General features: G+C 33.9%; 1 protein-coding gene across 1 annotated transcript in view; it reads right to left on the reverse strand.

Annotated features, from left to right (window-relative positions):
- LOC150097691 (cytochrome P450 2J4-like) overlaps positions 1-20,715 on the reverse strand; it is a 33,804-nt gene extending 13,089 nt beyond the window's left edge. Inside the window, exons 1-4 of the mRNA XM_090407365.1 lie at positions 20,288-20,715; positions 15,892-16,019; positions 3,118-3,224; positions 2,325-2,626 (exon numbers count right to left, since the gene is read on the reverse strand). Of these exons, the coding sequence (XP_090263491.1) occupies positions 2,325-2,626; positions 3,118-3,224; positions 15,892-16,019; positions 20,288-20,529 (779 nt within the window). The 5' untranslated portion in view covers positions 20,530-20,715. The remainder of the gene's footprint in view (positions 1-2,324; positions 2,627-3,117; positions 3,225-15,891; positions 16,020-20,287) is intronic.
- Between the last annotated feature and the right edge of the window lie 516 nt (positions 20,716-21,231).

Consider the following 21,231-nt stretch of genomic DNA (forward strand, 5'->3'; position numbering starts at 1 on the left):
TGATAATAATAAAAAAAAACAATATATGGAAGTTTTACGATTTACGTGCAGATTCAAAGGTTTAAAAATGTAAAATATGCAAACAAAATGTCTTGGTGATTACAGAAAAAAAGGAAGTATATATCTCAGATGAACTGCCATCTTTCTGTCTGGACGCACACTATTTGTGATGGTAGAAGGCTCCCTATCCTCACACCATCCAGCTAATGCTGGGGTCCCACAACGTTCAGTTCTCTCAACGACTCTCTTCCTTCTGTATATCAATGACGTACTTCACTTGACCTCCAACCCAATACAGTTTTGCAGATGACAGCACATTGCACTCCTCCCTTTCGTTTGATAAACCTTACTCTACAAAACTCTCTTCAACCCACAGAACATCAACTACAACTTCCCTTAATTCTGACCTCCAAGTCATCCTCCAATGGGGCTCAGATAACCTCGTCAACTTCCACGCTAGTAAAACCCAGTTCTGTCTTATTTCCCACAAAAAAGAACCATTTCTCTCCAGTATTATTTTTGATAACAATCAAATTCCCAGACAAGTTGATATTTCTCTTCTCGGAATTACCTTGACATCAGGCCTCTCCTGGCATAAACACATCATAACCACTGCATCCTCAATTTTTCCAAAAAAAAAAAAAAATAGAATTTCTCTTTCGCTCAAGACGTTACTTTACCTCTGAACAGCTGTTAACATTATGCAAATCAAATATCTGCCTAGCTGTCGAATATTGTTCTCACATTTGAAGTGGGACTCCTAAAATCTCCCTCAAAATGCTTGACTCAATACAGGGGAGAGCAATTAGACTGATAAATGACCCTAGAAATACTCATCTGAAATATTAATAACTCCTCCACGCAGTACTAAGCTCGTTGGAACAGGTACAACTGCTGCTCAACATCCCTTCACAGTACACCTAGAAACAAACAGAACAAGTTTCTTTTCCACCTCCTTCATCCCTGCTACTGTTCTACTGTGGAACGGCCTTCTCCACTGATGTATTTCCCAACGAACACAATATACAGTCTTTTAAATTGAATGTAAACAAGTTTCTCCTTTCCCAATCCACTACCCATATGCGGCACTAAAGTATTATTGATTGATCAGCCAACCTCTCGTATTTGGTCCCAACATAAAAAAAAAAAAAAAAGCCAATGAATTAATAAAATAAAACAATTCTCGTAAGCTCTCTGGTCAGTTTTCAGAAACTTTAAATTTTTTTTTATTTTTTAACTTTTTAAACTTTTAAATTGCCTGAAGACACAACTACAATCGGAAAACAAAAAAAATCCCACCTTGGAAATAAGTCCTTATAAGGACTGGCTTAAAGGGGCGAAGCAAGAATGCTTTTCATCTTCCCCGTTATCTGTAGAGAACAGTGTAGGGATAAGGTGTTATTGAGCTATTAAATCTCTGATCATGGCAGGAGGGTAACAGCAATAGCCGAGCCTCAGTTAGAACTTCATTGACTACAGCATTGCCATCCGTTACCCTCCAAGAGTATTCAATCAAAATTGCGTAGACAACCAACCGGATAGATCTATTATTAAAACTCTGATCATGGCAGGAGGGTAACAGCAATAGCCGAGCCTCAGTTAGAACTTCATTGGCTACAGCATTGCCATCCATTACCCTCCAAGGGTTCATCGTCCTTTCCACCAAAGCTCACCTATCAAGATTTGGAAATAAGAACAACGGTGTCAGAAAGTAAAATTAATTTAAGTGAATACCCGGAAGATGTCTAATATGATATTAAATTACTGATGAAGATATTTAAATATTTTATAATAAGAATCGAGAATAAAAAAATATTATGAATCCACCTTTATTTTATTTACGATAGCATTTCCAGAATTGAAATTAAAACCTTTGCCCGTTTGAAGAAAATAAAAATTAGCTTTTTCTTTTTTGTATATTATCTCAGAACCCTTCGTAGTTCACTTTCGACGATGAAAAAACCTGAGTTCGAATCACGTTTAGGAGGTGAAGGATCTTGATCAGGGCTATTCATCTGAAAGTGAGTAGGTCCGTCTCATACTGGGACAAAAGGATTTTTTTTCCTCCAGGATTTCCTGGAGAAAAAATAAGCTCGCTCACTAAAAATTGGGGTTTTCATCCTACAACTAATCGCTATTCTAGCAGATGTGATTTTCAAAGCCCTCATGGCGTGATGTAGATCTACGTGTAAGCGTAAAACAGAACATTTCTCCCGTCAAATAGCAATAAATACTAAAGCATCTTGTGAATGATCTTCTAAAATTAACTCATTCAAAACTCAATTGGAAAATAGTTAATTGTAGAGTAAACTTGGGTGACGTACTTGAAAAATTTCAGTATAGCCTTCAAAGACGCTCCAAAATCCTTATAACCAGCCACTTTGAAACGCACCAGATAAGACTTAAGCCATGGAATCCACGCATGGATGGTATTGGAACCAATAAATTTTAATAATTCTTCCGTCACCGTATCCAGGAGCACCCTTGTTGGATCATCGTAATCCAGTCGCCTGCCGAACACCAAAGATGATATGTTGTTGGAACTACTAGCACTTAAGTATCGATGCACATTAACTTCTTTTCCCTCGAATGTCCTCAATGTCTCAACAAAATGCTTGATCTCCTCCTGCAATGAACAGTTTGATTTATATGAAGTAGCAATTAAAATTAAATGAGTGGGCGATTTCTGGATAAATAGTGAACACCTCTGATTATATTTTAAAAATCAAAAGATTTGAATTTCACTTATTATAGATATTTGTCGTAATATTTAGGATTTCAGTGAAAAAATTATAAATTTGATATTTCGTCACTTTTTTTTTCAAAAAAAAAAATTAAAATTTTTAATTTATAATTGAGAACACCAAACAGTCTTGCATTTCAAAAGCCTAGTTTACCTGGTTAAATACTAAATTATATTAAATATAACTATCCTAAATACAAATACTTTTGCCATTCCGAATTGTTGAAGAAATTCGTCATATTTCCAAAATAAAAATAAAAAAAAAATGTTCAGCACATCCATTGAGATAAAATCTGCTCTGAAAAACAATTATTCCCCCCCCCCCCCAAAAAAAAAGATATCATTTCAGCATGACTTTGTTTGAAGATTCGTACCTTGATATGATTTTGCATTTTGGCTGTACCGAAACCTAAATCTCTTAACATGTGCAATGCAAAACGCCTCTGTTCACTCCATTTTTGCCCGTTAAAGGAACTAAAACCTATTGAAAAAAAAAATAAATAAATAAAAGCAGTTTAATAATGATAAATTAAAAAGATACAAACGTCTTAAAAATGATTTGTTATTACTACTACCACTACCGCCACCTGGTATTCTATTAAATACTTTACTAAATGGTTAATATTGAGATTTTATTATAAATATTTAATCCAAAAATATTTAACCCAAATTGATGATAAGAATTATCCTTATCCCAGTGGTTCTCAACCGATGTGCTCCAACACGCTGGTGTACGACAATATTGAATTCGGTGTGGCAAGAAATTTTTTATTAAAAATAGAAACATTATTTTTCCCAAGTGCTTCGGTAGAAATATGCGATGCTCTGTTGATAAACTATTCTCATAAGTCTTGCAGAAATTATGCGAATTATAAATGTTTTCTTTCTTTGGCATTTCTAATATCACCGCAGAGTACACTGCAGTGATCGCACACCGAAGAATTTGACGAGTCCGGATTCTAATACGAAACTGGCAGCCAGCATACTCCGGTCTCTTGCCCTAGTCCTTCGACGCATGCGTAGATCGTTCCTCCTCGCTTGGCACCCATCTCGTTGCTCGGCTAAGGTGTTGATCGCTTGATGTCTTGTTTGCTACAGCAGTGATTTGAGAGAGCGTTTTGGTTACTGAATAAATCTTCAATATATGCGTCGCTAAGTGCGTAATGTTAAAGATTACGTTACTCAATATTGTAATTTCGAAATCCTAGATGAAATAGAATTGCTAACACTGAGTGTCGAGTGCATTATATATGTCGCACAGAGTGACTGTCGATCTTTGAAACAAACACCACTAATTTATTGTAGCAATAATTTATTGTCCTTGGTCGCTGACAACTGTCTGTTGGAAAGCACTATTGATTAAAAAATTAATTGATTTGTTAGAAAACGGTGAAAAAATTTTAATAATGTTTATACCTAAAAATCGTTTATTTTAAACATTATATTTTAAAAATTATACGATCCCTCCCGACAAATATTTTGATATTTGTCGGGAAGGATCACAGTTGACTTTAGCAATCAGCTTTTTAAGTATGGGCTGCTGATTCCTGAAAAAAAAAATGCATGAATCTTTCGGCGAATGGCACACCGAACAAAGTCGTCAAATCTTGGTGAGTGCTTCGCACTGGATTGGTCGAGTTCAAGTCCCCATCGTGTCCATTTTTTTCGGTGTTGTCTGTGAACTCTTTTTTATCGGCTTTCATACTGTAGATGGTTCTCTCCGAAACACCGGTTATTTCGCTCACCATTGCTACAATCTCTTCCTTGGTCTTGCCAGGGTGTGAAGCTCGCAGCTTTGCATAAAGGTTCATCAAAATTTGCTTTGACTGACTCAATGATTTCTCATGAAAATTTCAATGAAAAAAAAATCTGGAGTCGCACTCGAAACATCTGTCTCGTTCGACATGTTGTTTGTTCTAATTTTGAAATTGTGGTGTGGCCAAGGAGCAATGTGATTAGCCAAAACAATCAGCCACTTTATTTATTTAGATAGTTTTTTAAGTGGTACTAATTAGTATTTAAAAAAAAAATACTGAATAAGCTCATAGTTTTATGTTCAAACGGTATATTAATTGCGTCCCAAGAAGGGGACTATTTTCTGTTGGCAGAATTGGTCGTTTTCAAAGCACTGTTAAGGTATTCGATAAAGCTCAGCTTGCGTCATACGAAATGGCTGAATTAATTGTAAAAAAGAGTGTAAATCGCATACAATTGCCGAAAAAAAAAACTACGTGCTTTTACAATTATTTTCCGAAGAATGTTTGGACAGGAATCCATAAAGGAAATTGCTAAAATTGCTATGCCTGAATAATAATCAGGAAAATAATTGTTGATATTTCAGAAAATGAAAATGGCTTTGCTGCATTTGCAAAGAAAATGAATCCTAATATTATAGTTTCCCATTGCTTCTTACATAGAAAAGCACTTATGGTTAAAACACTATCTGAGAAACTCAACGCGTTTTAAAGTCAGGTAATTAACATTATAAATTATGTAAAAGCAAGACATTTGAAAACTAAGTTATTTAATGCAATTTGCACATCAATGGAAGGACCCCAAATGTTTGCTGTTTCACACAGAGGTCTGGTGCCTCGAGGGGAAAAGTGTTAAGTCGTGTTTTGGAACTTAAAAGAAAAATTATTGCCTTATTACTTGACCATAGTGGAAATTAGTTTGTTTTCTTCTTACTTGAAAGACAAAATAATGTGAAAAATATTTACACCAACTGACAAATTATGCATTCGAAAAAAAAAAAACATTCTGGATTAATAGAACGAATGAAAACAATTTGGAAATCTTTCCATCGATTCACAAAGATTGTACAAAATCCGTAATAAAAGAAGAAGTAAAAGAACATTTGTAATCTTTGCACGAAAATGCCAGCGGCCAGATCGGTTTGAAAACACCAGTTCTCGTATGATCACTGAAGTTAAGCAAACCTGTGCCCAATTAGCACTGGGGAGGGTGTCATGGGCATGGATGTTTGTGATTGTCTGAAAATACTAATGGTTGTGGTCGACGATAAATGGTGTTGGTGTACATGATGAAGGCAACCCAACCCAGTTGCGGTTCATTTTGGTTGATGGACTGAGTGGTTGAGATGGAGAATTGTAGAGTAGGTGATCTCCGTCGATGAGTCTTTGGACTCCCTGGAGGTGTCACGTAATAATATCAATAATAATGTAAAAAAGGATATTTTCCAACTTTACAAACTGAAAATTTTGATTGGATAAGAAATCCATTTCAATTTCTAATACTTCTTTTGACTTGGTTCTGCAAGAAGATGAAGAATTAATCCCACAGATTAATTCTTCATTCTGACAGCCGACAGAACATTAACATTAAAATTTTCAATATGTCCTTTGAGTGGTTTTGGATATTAATTTGAGAAAAATATAAAATGCTATCAAAGAAAGCTATAAATGTATTGCTACAATTTTCCACTTCATATAGAAGAATGTGCGAGTTAGCGTTCTCAATCACGACTAACATAAAAAGTAAGAAGCGTTCAAAGCTGGAGATTTTGGAGAACAAAATTCAGACCATCTCTAGAAGAGATAACAAATAAGCACAAATATCGAATTAAACTTTATTTACAAACCTTTTTTTATATTGTATAAGTAATTTTTGAGTTCATTTTGCTAGTGTTTGAAATTCTTGTATAATGTAATTTAAAGGCGTTTTATTGTATTTTTTGTAATATTGTTTGTATTTACTTGACTGTGATATAATCAAAAGTTGTAAATTAATAATAAAATTAGTAATATTTTTTGATACGTCACCAATTTGGTCATTAAAAAAGTCTGCCACGAGCCGAAAAAGGTTGGAAACCACTGACTTATTCTATTAGATATAAGAGGTATCAATATCTAGTTAAGGTTAGACTCAGAAATACATTATTGCTTTCGTTACTAAGGAAATATGATTTTAGATTGGTAACTTCCTGTTATTTTACAGGCCAAACAGCATTGGAAGCTTTCAATCATGCTCTTGCTCAATATTCATGTTGCATAAGTAGTAAGGGTGTCACTTTGAAGGAAATCAAGATCAAGATACGATAAGGATTTGTGGCGTGATTGGTTGGACACTTTGAACAAGATCAAGTTCGAGATAAGATAAGGATTCCTGACGTCATTGCTTGATGATATCAGTGACGTCATGAGTATGTAATGCTTGGAATTTCCCTGGAGGACACATCTGTCTGTGATGTCACGTTGTGTCTTTTGGTTCATGTATGGCATTCTGGGTAATTGTTCGCATATAGAATTTTGGGCAATTGTTCGTGTATAGAAATGTGGGTGATGGTTAGAGATAAGATCAGGATCATATCTCTCTGTGAGATCACGTTGTGTCTTTTGGTTTGAGTAGGGAATGCTGGTTAATTGTTCACATATGGAATTGTGGGTGATGGTTAGAGTATGGAAACCTTGGAATTTCCCTGGGTGAAACATCCATCAATGACGTCATGTTGTATCTCTGGTTTGAGTGTGGTATTCTGGGTAATGGTTTTAGCATGGAATTCTGGGATAGGGTCTTTTGACCACAGTTGTTGAAGTCATTAAGTTTTATTCATGTGTGGCATTGTGGGTAATGGTTTTAGTATGGAATTCTGGAATATTTGGAATTTCCTTGGGGAACCATCATTGTAGTCATGTTGTGTTTCTGAAATTTGGTGATTTTGTCAGTGATGTGAGATGAGCTTTTTGTACATATTTGGAATTATGGGTAATGATTAGGGATTGGAATTCTGGAAAGATATTTGGTCAAGTATTGGGTCTTTGGCTCGAGTTTGGAACTATGGGAAAATATTTGTCAATAGATAGCTTCTAAAAGATTTAACTACTGGATATCAGTGGTGTCCCCATCAAACACACACACACACACACATCTTTTTTTTCTTTCATGTTTACATTTTCTAAATTAATTAATTATTGGAATCTTAGTTTTAGTGCTTCTATGTCATGTTTAAGATCTTAAAATCTTCATTACTTTTTTAATTAAATGTTCACTTTATTACAAGTTCTAAGCAGAACGAATATATTGTGAAATATGGAGAACATATCAGTAACACCTTAACTTGTTCATTTAAGTTTACAAATACATTTATTTGATTGAAATATTATTTACAAGTATATTCTCAATGAAAAATTCAAAAGAATAATAACTTAGAAATCTTTCTCAAGATTTGTCTCTCTTGCAATTTTCCTGAAGAAAGAAAAATATCAGTGTTTTGGGTTCGCTAATTTTTTTTACTTTACGGGATACACAAAGCAGTAGAGCACACACACACACACAGACACACACACACACAAAGATGATCAGCAACCTGAAAGAACGAATTGCAGTAAATAAACTGAAAATGCAGTTGATTCCTGTTCCTTATAGGTTTCTGTAAATTTCCTTAATAGCGCAACATTCGCACTGTAGCTCTTGGCTATGTTTTCCCATTGTTGCAAATGTTCTTTACTTAGCGACATTATCTGGGCAGAGTTTGTTCATTTGCGTGTCCGTAGGAATTAAGATCTTCAAACGTTTATTAATTTTTCTAATTAAACGTTAACTTTATTACACATTCTAACCAGAATAACTTAGCAAAAAAAATTGTGTGTGTTTGTGAACTCACTGTCACTTCAAAAATAGATGCTTTTTTTCTTTAGCATTGCCGTATTTATCTTTCACATTAGTAAGTGTTGACTAAAAGGAAATGAGACAATCAAGCATTGTAAGTAAAGTAAAGTCACCACTCTCCTCTTCTGTTAATTTCGCACTGTAGTGTGACAGATGGCAAGAATACTTGGTAATTTGCGCTCGTATTTTTTTTTTCACATTCATATTTAAACAAAAATTAAGACTTTAAACTTAACAAGTGTCTGAAAGTAGAGTTATCATATTTCTTGAAAAAAAAACAACATACGACATCAATGTCGACCATAAACAAATTGCAAAGAAAAATAAAATGTTTACCTTCAAATAAATATTTAATTATTTAATTAAATAATTAAATAATTTAAATAATGGTACAATTCAAATAAATAATTTGAATTGTAGCATTCATAGTTTCAGACGAATGAACTTTCTTTAAGAAAGAAATTGTGTCATTATTTTTAGTTCATACAAATCTGAGCAAATCACATCTGAACTCATTTTTATGTGAAAGAGATGTTTAGTGTTTTTAGTTAAAAGTCAGATTCGATCAGTAAACCAAACATTGTTCATCAGAGAAAAAACTCTTTCAACTGGCGCTGTTCATCACAGCAATCAAGAAATTCATCAGCTTTGTAAAGTTTTGATATTCACATCCATATTGTTTTCATCGTTTGGAATACCACAACCCAAAACTTCACATCACTCGATGCAGGCTTTTGATATGATTCTATATATTTTTTACAATCTGATTGCTTGTTTTTCTCTATATTACTTTTAAATCTTGCAGAAGTATTTTTATAACTGAAACCTCAGCAAAGAGATTGTCTATTTTAACAACTGATTTTTCAGAAGTAGAGGTATGGAATTAACACATTATGAGGATGCATCAACTTCTCACCACCGAAGCTCAAAATCCCGACTTTGTTGTATTCATGAAAACTGCTCTGTAGCTTTGAGCCTGCTTTCTAACATTTCTTAATAAGAGATACATTTCTCATAAAAAATTAAAATATTATTTTCAAAATCTACTTTTTATATCTCCTTTGTTGATATACAGAATCTACTTTTGCTCGCAAAACTGTGGGGATGTACTTGTTGTCCCTTGTGGCTATTAATTTTACCGTCAATTACTTATGCTTAAAAGCTACGTCTGCAGCTGAAATTTTAATTTTTTTTCAAAATGTCATAATTTTTATTTAGCTTAGTAAGTTTTTACTGAAAGAAATGAGACAAACAAGGGTTTGGAGTGTGCATTAGCGTTTTTGTATTAGAAACTTCTTCTGTCACAACAAATAAATAGTTATTTATTATTATTTCAACTGATGTATTATGATCTGTTAACGATTCTGCTTAAAGTTTTCTTTGTCGCCGATTTTTACACATATGGTCTTTGTATAGATGTCATTTTCTAAATTTTAAAAATTCATTACCTTTTCCTAAACAAATTTTAACTTTGTTTTTTTACAATAATTAAACAGAATTGCATTAATGTATAAAGTTACCGCTTTATATATCAACTTCTAAAGAGAATAACTGAGTAAAAATTTCACTGTGAAAAACACACCAACAACACACTTCTTTGTTCATTTAAGTTTACAAATGCATATTTTATTTTACTGAAATATTATTTACAAGTATATTCAGATAAAAAAATTCAGGCATGTAATTATCTAAAAATATTTCACAAGATTTAGTTTACATCTTAACATTTTCCAATGAGTTCAATAAAGAAAATGTTTGTTACTCACTGTTTCTTGATTACATTAAATCAAAATAGCTGGTCACACAAAAGAGTCTCAAGATCTGACACCATAGGAAGCACAGCTCCATACATCTGATAAAGTGTTAGTGTGGATATGACACCGTGCCACCCTAAACTTTTCATGTATTCTTTTGTCACCAGATATACACAAACAGAAATCGTATAGTGTTCATAAATGTCACAAAATGAAGAATCTTTATCGAATTGAATAAAGTCTTGAAGGTCTAATTTCAAATCAAATGGGTTGCGATAATTATTCCCATGATACGAATTGCTGGTAATTCGCTTTCCAAAAATAGTAAATGATTATCAATGTCATACATTTTGGGTGAAAATCTCTCAGTTTCTTAAGAACTAATAGAGAAAATTTTGCTTCCACCATATGGAGATGTGCTTCCTATGGTGTCAGATCTTAAGACTCTTTTGTGTGACCAGCTATTTTGATTTAATGTAATCAAGAAACAGTGAGTAACAAACATTTTCTTTATTGAACTCATTGGAAAATGTTAAGATGTAAACTAAATCTTGTGAAATATTTTTAGATAATTACATGCCTGAATTTTTTTATCTGAATATACTTGTAAATAATATTTCAGCAAAATAAAATATGCAATTGTAAACTTAAATGAACAAAGAAGTGTGTTGTTGGTGTGTTTTTCACAGTGAAATTTATACTCAGTTATTCTCTTTAGAAGTTGATATATAAAGTGGTAACTTTATACCTTAATGCAATTCTGTTTGGTTATTGTAAAAAAATAAAAATAAAAATTTTTTAGGAAAATGTAATGAACTTTTATCATCTAGAAAATGACATCTATACAAAAACCATATGTGTAAAAATCGGTGACAAAGAAATCTTTAAGCAGTATCATTAACAGATCATAATACATCATAACATAAGAAAACGAAAATGTAAAAAAAATATCACTACTCTGAAATGAATGCCGGGAACAGAAAGCAAAAGTGGGGAAAGCTGATAGCATGTAATTAATTATTTTAGAAAAATATCTAATGCTACCTGTTGACATTGTTTGAGTTATTTGCAAACATTTCATCCATCATCATCATCATCATCATCATCATGTATATCAAGGATTTAGGCCTAGCATGCCTGTTCTGGCCATAGAAGTCATCGTTGAATCATTTAAGAGGACGTCCTGGTTTTCTTTTTCCTAATGCCTTGTACTTTAAGGCTTGTTTTGGTAATCTTTCTGTTTTCATTCTTTGAATATGTTCCATCCATTTATGTTTATATTTGTTAATTTTTTCTATTACTGGTTCTTGGTTTAATTCTTTCATAATATCTTCGTTTCTTTTGTGATCAAATAGTTTCATCCATATAGTCAACATTTCGTCCATATACTCGAAAACCAGAACTGATAATCTTAATTAGAATGTTGGTGTCCCATTAGCATCACAGAAGAACTGCACATAAACATCAAAATGGAGGGTATGAGTCATGATTAGATACCATTTACTTTTACATTCACTCACTTAAACATAACACTATAGTCTAAATTTTTAAATGTTTGAAACTTTGTAACATAGAAATTAACAAAGTATACTACAAAGTTAATATTCAATTGAAATAATAATAAATAACTATTTATTTGTGGTGACAAAAGAAGTTTCTAATAAGAAAACGCTAATGCAGAATCCAAACCCATGTTTGTCTCATTTCCTTTAGTAAAAACTTACTAATGCTATAGGAAAATACAACATTTTGAAAACAAAAGATTAAAATATCCGCTACAGAAGTAGCTTTGAAGCACAAGAATGGACGGTAAAATTAATAGTCAGAAGGGACAATAAGTTCCTTCCCCCAGTTTTGCAAGAAAACGCAGCTTCTGTAGGTCAATGAAGGAGACAAAAAGTAGATTTTGAAAAGCATATTTTGAATTTTTATGAGAAATGTATCTCTTATTAAGAAATATGGGAAAGCAGGCTCAAAGCTACAGAGCAGTTTTCATGAATACAATAAAGTCGGGATTTTGAGCTTTGGTGGTAAGAAGTTGATGCATCCTCATAATGTGTTAATTCCATACCTCTACTTCCGAAAAATCAGTTGTTAAAATAGACAATCTCTTTGCTGAGGTTTCAGTTATAAAAATACTACTGCAAGATTTGAAAGTAAAATAGAGAAAAACAAGCAATCAGATTGAAAAAATATATAGGCTCATATCAATAGTCTGCATCAAGTGATTCGAATTTTCAGGTTTGTGGTATTCCAAATGATGATAACAATATGGATGTGAATGTTAAAACTTTGAAAAGTTGATGAATTTCTTGATTGCTGTGATCAATAGCGCTAGCTGAAAGAGTTTTTTCTCTGATGAACAATGTTTGGTTTGCTGAACGAATCTGACTTTTAACTAAAAACACTGAACTTCTCTTTCAAATAAAAGTGAATTCAGATATGAATTGCTCGGATTTCTATTAACTAATAATAATTACATAATTTCCTTCTTAAAGAAAGTTCATTCATCTGAAACTATGAATGGTATAATTAAAATGATTAGATATTTATTTGAAGATAAACATTTTATTTTTCTTCGCAATTTTTTATGGTCGACATTAATATCATGTATTGTTTTTTTTTTCAAGAAATATGGTAATCCTATACCATATTTCTTGCACATTCTTAACACTTGTTAAGTTTAGTCTTAATTTTTGTTTAGTTATGAATGTGGAAAAAATTACTAGTGCAAATTATCAAGTCTTTGTACCATCTGTCACACTACAGTGTGAAATTAACAGAAGAGGATAGTGGTGACTTTACTATGCTTGATTTTCTAATTTCCTTTTAGTCAAAACTTACTAATGTTAAAGATAAATATGGCAGTTCTAAAGAAAAAAAACATCTATTTTTGAAGTCACAGTGAAATACAAACTCACACAATTTTGTTTTGCTAAGTTATTCTGGCTACAATTTGTAAGAAAGTTAACATGTAATTAGAAAAATTAATAAACGTTTGAAGGTGTTAATTCCTACGGACACACAAATGAATAAACTCTGCCCAGATAATGTCACTAAGTAAAGAACATTTGCAACAATGGGAAAACATAGCCAAGAGCTACACTGCGAATGTTGCGATATTAAGGAAATTTACAGAAACCTATAAGGAACAAGAATCAACTGCATTTTCAGTTTATTTACTGCAATTCGTTCTTTTAGGTTGCAGATCGTCTTTGTGTCTGTGTGTGTGCTTGTGCTGTACTGTTTTGTGTTCCCATGAAGTAAAAAAATGATCAAACCCGAAACGTTTTGATATTTTTATTTCTTCAGGACAATAGCAAGAGAGACAAATCTTATGAAATATTTCTAGGTAATTACATGTTTGAGTTTTTCATCGTGAATATACTTGTAAATAATATTTCAGTCAAATAAATATATTTGTAAACTTAAATGAATAAATTAAGGTGTCGTTGACATGTTCTTCATGTTTAGGAATATGAATTCTGCTTAGAATTTATAATAAAATCAACATTTATTTAGAAAAGTAATGAAGGTTTTTAAGATATTAGACATGACATAGAAGCAGTAAAACTGAGATTCCAGTAGTTAATCATTTTAGAAAATGTCTAACTACAAAATATTGACAAGAAAATTGTGAAAGGAAAAAACAATGTGTGTATCTGTGTGTGTGTTTTGGGGACATGCCTGATAGGCAGCAATTAAATATTTTAGAAAATGTCTAACTACAGCCTGTGGAGAAGGAAAACATGAAAGAAAAAAAGTGTGTTTGAGGGGGGGGGTGCAGGGGATTCCACTGATATCCAGTAGTTAATTATTTTAGAAAATGTGAACATGAAAGAAAAAAATGTGTGTATGTGTTTGATGGGGGGGGAGGGACACCACTGATATCCAGTAGGTAATTACTTTAGAAAATTTCTACTGCAGTTTATTGACAAATATTTTCCCATAGTTCCACACTTGACCCAATAACCCCAACACTTGACCAAATATCCTCCCAGAATTCCAATATCTAATCATTATAATGCCAGAAGCGAAGAAAAATCTCATCTCAAGTCACTAACAAATACTGACATCACCCAGGGAAATTCCAAGGATTCCATACTCTATCTTATCTCTAACCAACCCCACAATTCCATACACGAACAATTACCCAGAATGCCATACGTGAACAAAAGACACAATGTGACGTCACAGACAGATGTGTCCGCCAGGGAAATTCAAGGCATTCCATACTCCTGACATCACTAATCTTATCAAACAATGATGTCACGAATTCTTATCTTATCTTGATCTTGATCTTGTTCAAAGTGACACCCCTACCACTTGCATATTTGCAATAAAAATGCATCCAAGAGAAAAATCTTACTTCCGTTATCAATTAATTAACTTACATTACTTAAGAATTCTGAGATACCTCCCTACATCTGCAAACAATTTTCAATGCATTTCAGTACTGCAACGATTGCAGCAATCCTACAAGACATACTTTCCACAAGCATACAATAGCGATCAATGGACATTTTGGACCATTCCTCCTGTAAGCCTGTAATGAGGTACTGGACTACTGTGGGAGGATATCCCCTGATCTCACTTAACACTCAGTGCATCAATAGGATTGAGATCAGGGCTCTGTGAAGGCCAGTCAATTGTGATTGCGCTCATCTCCACAAACCATGTTGTTACACCAGCAGCCTTAAGACACGGTGCCTTGCGTTGCTGAAAGAGAAATGGTCAATTTTGTAGAAATGCCTCAATGCAGTAAGTATTGCATTGTCCAGAATGTTCAGATACTTCTCGGAGTTCAATATTTGTGGCACAAAAAAACAGAGGTCCTAGGGCAAACCAGGAAAAACAGAACCATTCCATCACACCGCCACCTCTGAATTTCATAGTTGTGGTTACGCACTCTTGTAAGATACGTTCACTGGGCATCCGCCACACACCCATACCTGTCTATTTGCTCGGTGGAGGGCGTAACGTGATTCGTCGCTCCATAACATACCTTTCCAAGCTTCCACTTCCCATTGTACATGCTCTTTACACCACTGAAGACGACTCTGGATGTTGGTTAGGATAATGTTGGACTTACACATTACAGTCCTACCATGGAAATCCGTGTTGTAAGCCTCGGTACTAAATGCTTTGGGAAAGATTCGTGTTCCAGTCAATATCCAGAACTTCGCATTGAGATTTTTACATATATTACACCCTACGGTCATGTTTGATGAGTGTGGTGGGTTTCTGCATTTCCATCTCGGTATAGTATCATTGCTTTTTAATCTGAGATGACGCAATTTATCAACAACTGGCCGAACAGATAGGAGTTCAACATGGCATCCTATCACAACGCCTCTTAAGCTCCATCAGGTCCCTTCTGGAAGCGACTTGGGAGCATCATATTCCTTCAGTTTTATTCCAGCTGCAAACAAACATTTGACTCGGTACATGTCACAATGCACTTTACCCATTTGGGTGTCCGTTGACTTCCTTCCAAGCAGTATATGTTGCTATTAATTTCTAATAGTACCGCATAGATTACGATATTGCACAACACCTGATTCAAACAAGTTTTATTTTGTTTTAAAAATAATGTTTAGTTAATCACCTGGAATCTATTCGAAATAAAATACTTTTTCGATTAGTAACATTCATTATTTTTGGAAGAGAAGTCCATTTAGAAAGGCATTTTTCCGAACTTCTATTAAAATAATGTACAACATTTTAATGACAATTAAACATTATCTTTAATATCTGAATACCCACTTGCAATGTCTTGGCGATGAACATTGGGTGAATGTGGAGGTCGGTCGAGGAAATCGTTCTTGGTTAGGGCATCCTTTACGGAAGCAAAGTCATTGAGAACAACGACTGACTTTTCTCCTAGTCGAAGCCTGTAAAATAAATGAATAAAAGCTAAAGAAAAATACAAACGTCATTCATTATATATTTTACTATAAGATCTGAAAGAAATGGGAAAAACCCAGTTTATTATCAATGCGATAATCTTGAGCTACATTCACCGTGTTTAAACACGTCCTATATAACTGCTTTGAATAGAACAGTAATTAGATGGGATTGTAATACCACGTGATTCGCTACATTTTGTGAACTTCTTTGAAGCATTTTCAGACAAGGTTTTCATGCATATCCAAAGGAGAGAGCAGTATCCTAAAAGGTTATCCGAATTCGAAATTTATTTAATTATAAGAGCTGTACTGGTGAGGATTTTTTCTTAAAACCGAAGAAGAAAGTAAGATGTCTGTCTTGGAATAAAGTGTATACGGATATGTAGTTCGTTCCAGGAATTGCTAGAGGAGTAAAGTCCAAGAAGATCAGTATTGAAAGACGTATAAATTCACACACTAAAGGCTGTAAGCGTGTAATATGATCTTATCACCATCCCTGCGGAGGAAATAAATAATCCAAAACCCTGGTCTAGAGACCAAACAGAATTTTTTAACGCATTCAGGTCTCCAGTAAGCAAGGTAATGGTTTCAGATCACTAGATGTAATTCATCTGTCACCTACTAATAGTTTAACAAACATTCATTTTCTGGGTGGAATTAGAACCCGCTTCCTGTAGGCTGGAAAGAGATCCATCATGCACCCAGCCAAGCAGGTAAGTATGGAACGTCAACTTGAAGTGGTTGAGCCCAGCGAGGTTTACCAAAATGAAGGCATGGAGAAATACTGTTGCCAATGGTTAGTTAGGTGTGAAGTTGTAAAAAAGGTGATTAATATAGGAAGAAGTGTGGGTGTTGGTAGAGAGATCGATGCTAATTCATGTTGTGCTAGAAATATGAAGACAGAAACCATCCACCATCACTCTTACTGAATCAGAGGATATTGGAAAGGACTTTTGTTCTTGGTACTATTGTACCAAGAACAAAGGCACTATGATGACCAAACGACTGACTTTGAAGCCAGTGAATTATGAGCTGCTAATTGCGTAATTAACAGCTCAACTTAAAAAATTCCCAAAAATCTTATCCTAATTAAAATTCATTTTTCTTATTTATGTTGTGTCGTATCTTTTCTTTCTACCCTACTTATGAATTAGCGATCGTTGCAGATGCTCAGTCATAGGTCGTATGCAATGCATAGTGTGTATTCGTAAATCATCTACTCAACTCCCCCCCCCCCAAAAAAATTAAATCTTGAGTGCTCGGGCCTCCCCAAGATTAAATCCTAAGTGCGCCACTGGGTATGCTTGCTTTGTGGAATAACAAAGCAGAGTTTCTTGAAGGAGATAAAACTCTTACACTTCCATATGAAGCTAGCTCGCTCACCTTTAGTTGGAAAGCACTTGCAAATTGTTCTATTATTAGCGTATGATGATCCAATGACTGGATGTCCATGTTGGCATTCACCGCCATGTTATGAAACCAATCATTTACTATTGGTTGTAATATATTTTACATTTTAAATTGCGTGTGCTATTCTTGCCAGTTTGTTTGTTGTAGACGAAAATCTCTGCCTTCATTTTAAAACTCTTGATCAAGCTTCTTCGCGTCCAAGACAAAATTCGAACCCACGTCTTTCCAACTAAAGTGCTCCGTCTATGCTGACTGAGCTACGAAGGCTCTATAAAGGTTCTAATCGTCTTGGATGAGATTTGAACCTAGGAGTTTCCGTCCCAAAAGGCATCATCTAAACTACCTGAGCTACGAAGGCCCCGCTTTCAAAGACCTGAAGATGATTCAAAAAATAGTAGCATGATAAGGATATTTGGTGAATTGCTTCAAACCTTTTTCCATAGCCGGTGTTGAAAAGTAAGGTTGTCTAGGAAATCTGCTGTGACGAAATTGGTGATAAACTAATTAATTAGTTAGTTTTCAGGTAGCAAAGAGGTGGGCATTTGATGTCCTCCATTGTTTTCAAAGGGACTGAAGTGAAGGAGATCAGATGATAATTTGATCGCTGATTTTTATCTCCTGTTTGGTTTGAAATAGACATTCTTACCAGCTTCCACGTGCCAGACGAGTACCATATCTTGTATAAATGATATACGGTATTAATTCTGATGCACAAAATTTGGGCACAATTTGATCCAGAAAGTGTGGGAAGTGGTTACCATCTAGACCAGGAGATCCTTTAGCAATTCGTTAAAAGGATTCTGATATCTGTCTGGCAATATCTTACTTGTGGCATACAGGAAGGAAGTCAGCCTTACCTTTGAGTGATGTTATAATGGAGGTAACGTGGGTGTCAGAACTATAGACTTGTGGAGAGACAGCAATGAACATTTCTAAGTCTGGGTTAGATTTATAGATATTGTAATTATATATATATATATATATATATATATATATATATATATTGAAGATTGTAAATCGTGCCGAGTATGGTATGAAGCTGGGATTGTTGGCTTGAACCATTTGGGACATTTCAAATTTCGATCTCGAATTAATTTATCACACTTGTTGAAGAACCAAGGCTTGAATAATGGTGTAGAAGCGGGGAATTAAGGTACTCATTTCAGATTATTTCAATTATTCAGTCAGAAAAGGACTTGAATAGGAACACAAGAAACAATCAGACCACAAAAAGAGGAGTAAAAATGGCGATGATCATCCTATTTGGATGAATGAAAAATAGGGTTATTATACAAGAGATGAATATAGATTCAGATCCTTTTAATCTGTCAATTTCAGGTAATGATTAGGGTTTTAAAAATTTCAGAAATTTGGTTTTGCATCTTATATTACGTGTTCATATTTCTGGATTCAGCCACTATCTCACTTTAAGTAATTTACCCAAAGGTGAATTTTCGCTCTCTATATTTTCACTACATCTTCCACATAAGATCTTAATTCTTCGTGAAAAAAAATCCATCCGTCTGCATCCAGTTCAACACGACTCTCATAGATTTACAAGATTTGTTTTTATCTGTGAACTCTTTAAAGCTCTTCACAGATAAAAAATAAATGCGTGATTATCACGTGATTGGATTATTTTAAAAACCACTGACGCTAGAATCACACCCCAGTGACAAAGTCTCTTGCCATAAGCATTACTTTCTTCATTGGCAAGATAAGAACTCATCCAACTGATTTTCAGACGGAGGTCAAGTGCAGGTGAGCTGTGAAGTAGAATTTATGTAAAGCACTTAGCAGGGCTGATTTATTTTCCCAGTCTAAAGGCACAGTAAAGATTAAGGTCACTTAGAATTATGATAAAGCAACTAAAGCCATTATTCACTGTAGTATACTTGTTAACTTTATGTGTTCTCAAGCTGGTTTGTGGGACGAAAAAACATGAAAAAACCTAGTTGTCTTCAAATGAGACTGGCCAACTCATCTACAATTTAAACGTCCTCCTTATTCAGGTTCCTCGTGTTCTAAAGGGAATTCCAACTGAGATATTTCCATCCAAAGGGTACGATCTATATTTTAAGCTGAGCTCTTGTAACATTATGATGATTTATAACGGATAAAAACAGGTCACAGAAAGCAATAACTATATCCACTTACCAAAAATTTCATTTTAATTGACTCAGCTCTTATTTCTGTACTTTGAACCAATTTCAATAAACTTAAGACAGTTTTGATATTTCTATTTTGTCCAGTACACGAATCTGAATAGGTTATTATTTTTTCATAATTTTTAGCATAAGTCTTTATATGCTTTATTAGGCATGATGAAATTTCCTGAGACCCGCGAGATCCTTCAGTTGAGCTGTATTTACTTTTCTAGATGTTCATTTTTATTTTGTTGTCACCAAACCACGTATACAGATTTCATAAATAAGATCACATGTTCCACTTTAAGGTTAGCATATCGCTTGATGAGGAAATTTTTCATGAGAAAACGTTTAGATCAGAAATAAAATATACCTTAGAACTGACTTTGAGAAACACCCATTTTGATTGTTAACTGAAGGTGTCGTTAATTCAAACTGCTTTTCATCTGTTTTCTAAATAAGATGAAAAAGATAGGTGACACTGTTATCCCTTCTAATATTGTTCGCTTTTAGCGAATCACGTTTGAATTGAAAAGCAACAATATTAGAAGGGATAACATTAGACAGTCAGCAGGAGTTTAACTTAAGGGGATACTATGAAATTTGGAAGAACGTTTCGCACCAAGGTCGATACAGAATCATCTTAAAACTTTTTCTGTATATTTTCATGAACTTAGATACAACGCAACTACTTACCTGAACACGGGTCCGTATTCAAGACTTAGCCTCTTGAAGCCTTTCACAACATCGGATTCTAAGAAAGGAAGGTAACCGAAGTAAGGAATACCCCAAGGTCCTGGAGGTAATTTTTTAGACTTGGATCCACTAAATAATGAATGAACTATCAACACACAAGAAATCGTCAATAACACTACGAATGTAGCTAGGTGAGTTTGAACCCAATGAATTAATGGAAGAACAATCAGATGAAAAACCATTATTTATGGTTGCAGGGAAATGCGTCTAATATTACCTGCATTAATATTTATAATCCAGAGTTGAATAAGGTGAAACGGAAATACAGGAAACATTAGCGCCCTCTATTTATTTATTTTTTAGTTACATAGCCTCTCCATCAGTATAAAACGAAGATAAGTTTACTACGTCTCGCGTCGTCTTCGATTCGTTTGTGAAGGATCTGTTTTTGCGAAAGTGCAGGGGTGGAGGAACGAGAGGACGTCTGTAGCATGTCGGTGTACAACTCACAGTAGGTCAAGGTAGAAGATATTTTGAAATATGAAGTTCAAAAGTTAAGAGTCCTAATGAGACATGCAGTGTACATGCTGTATATCTTACTAGAAATAACGTACGCTATCTTCAGTCTTAAGGTTCAAACGCGTGATATAAACAACTAAATATTATCTTCGACTAGGGGTGGACATATTCGCTACTTTATCACAGCAAAATAAACAGGATTTTCTGTGTCATTCTTTGTAACATTGCAGTTTAGTAAAACATTGAAAATAAATATGATTTTAAATTCACGTTTATTATTAACTGGTTGTTTGAGAACAATAATGTTGATGAATTTTAATGAAAATTAGACATACTAAATGAAAATATGAAGTTGAATTAAAATATGTAAAATTAAAATTTAGTATTATTGTTAAAAGAATCTTTCAGAGTTAACTAATAGATTA

Source organism: Typopeltis vanoorti, chromosome 17, assembly GCF_054136105.1.
Source record: "Typopeltis vanoorti isolate ZY-2024b chromosome 17, IOZ_Tvanoo_1.0, whole genome shotgun sequence".
NCBI lineage: Eukaryota > Metazoa > Arthropoda > Arachnida > Uropygi > Thelyphonidae > Typopeltis > Typopeltis vanoorti.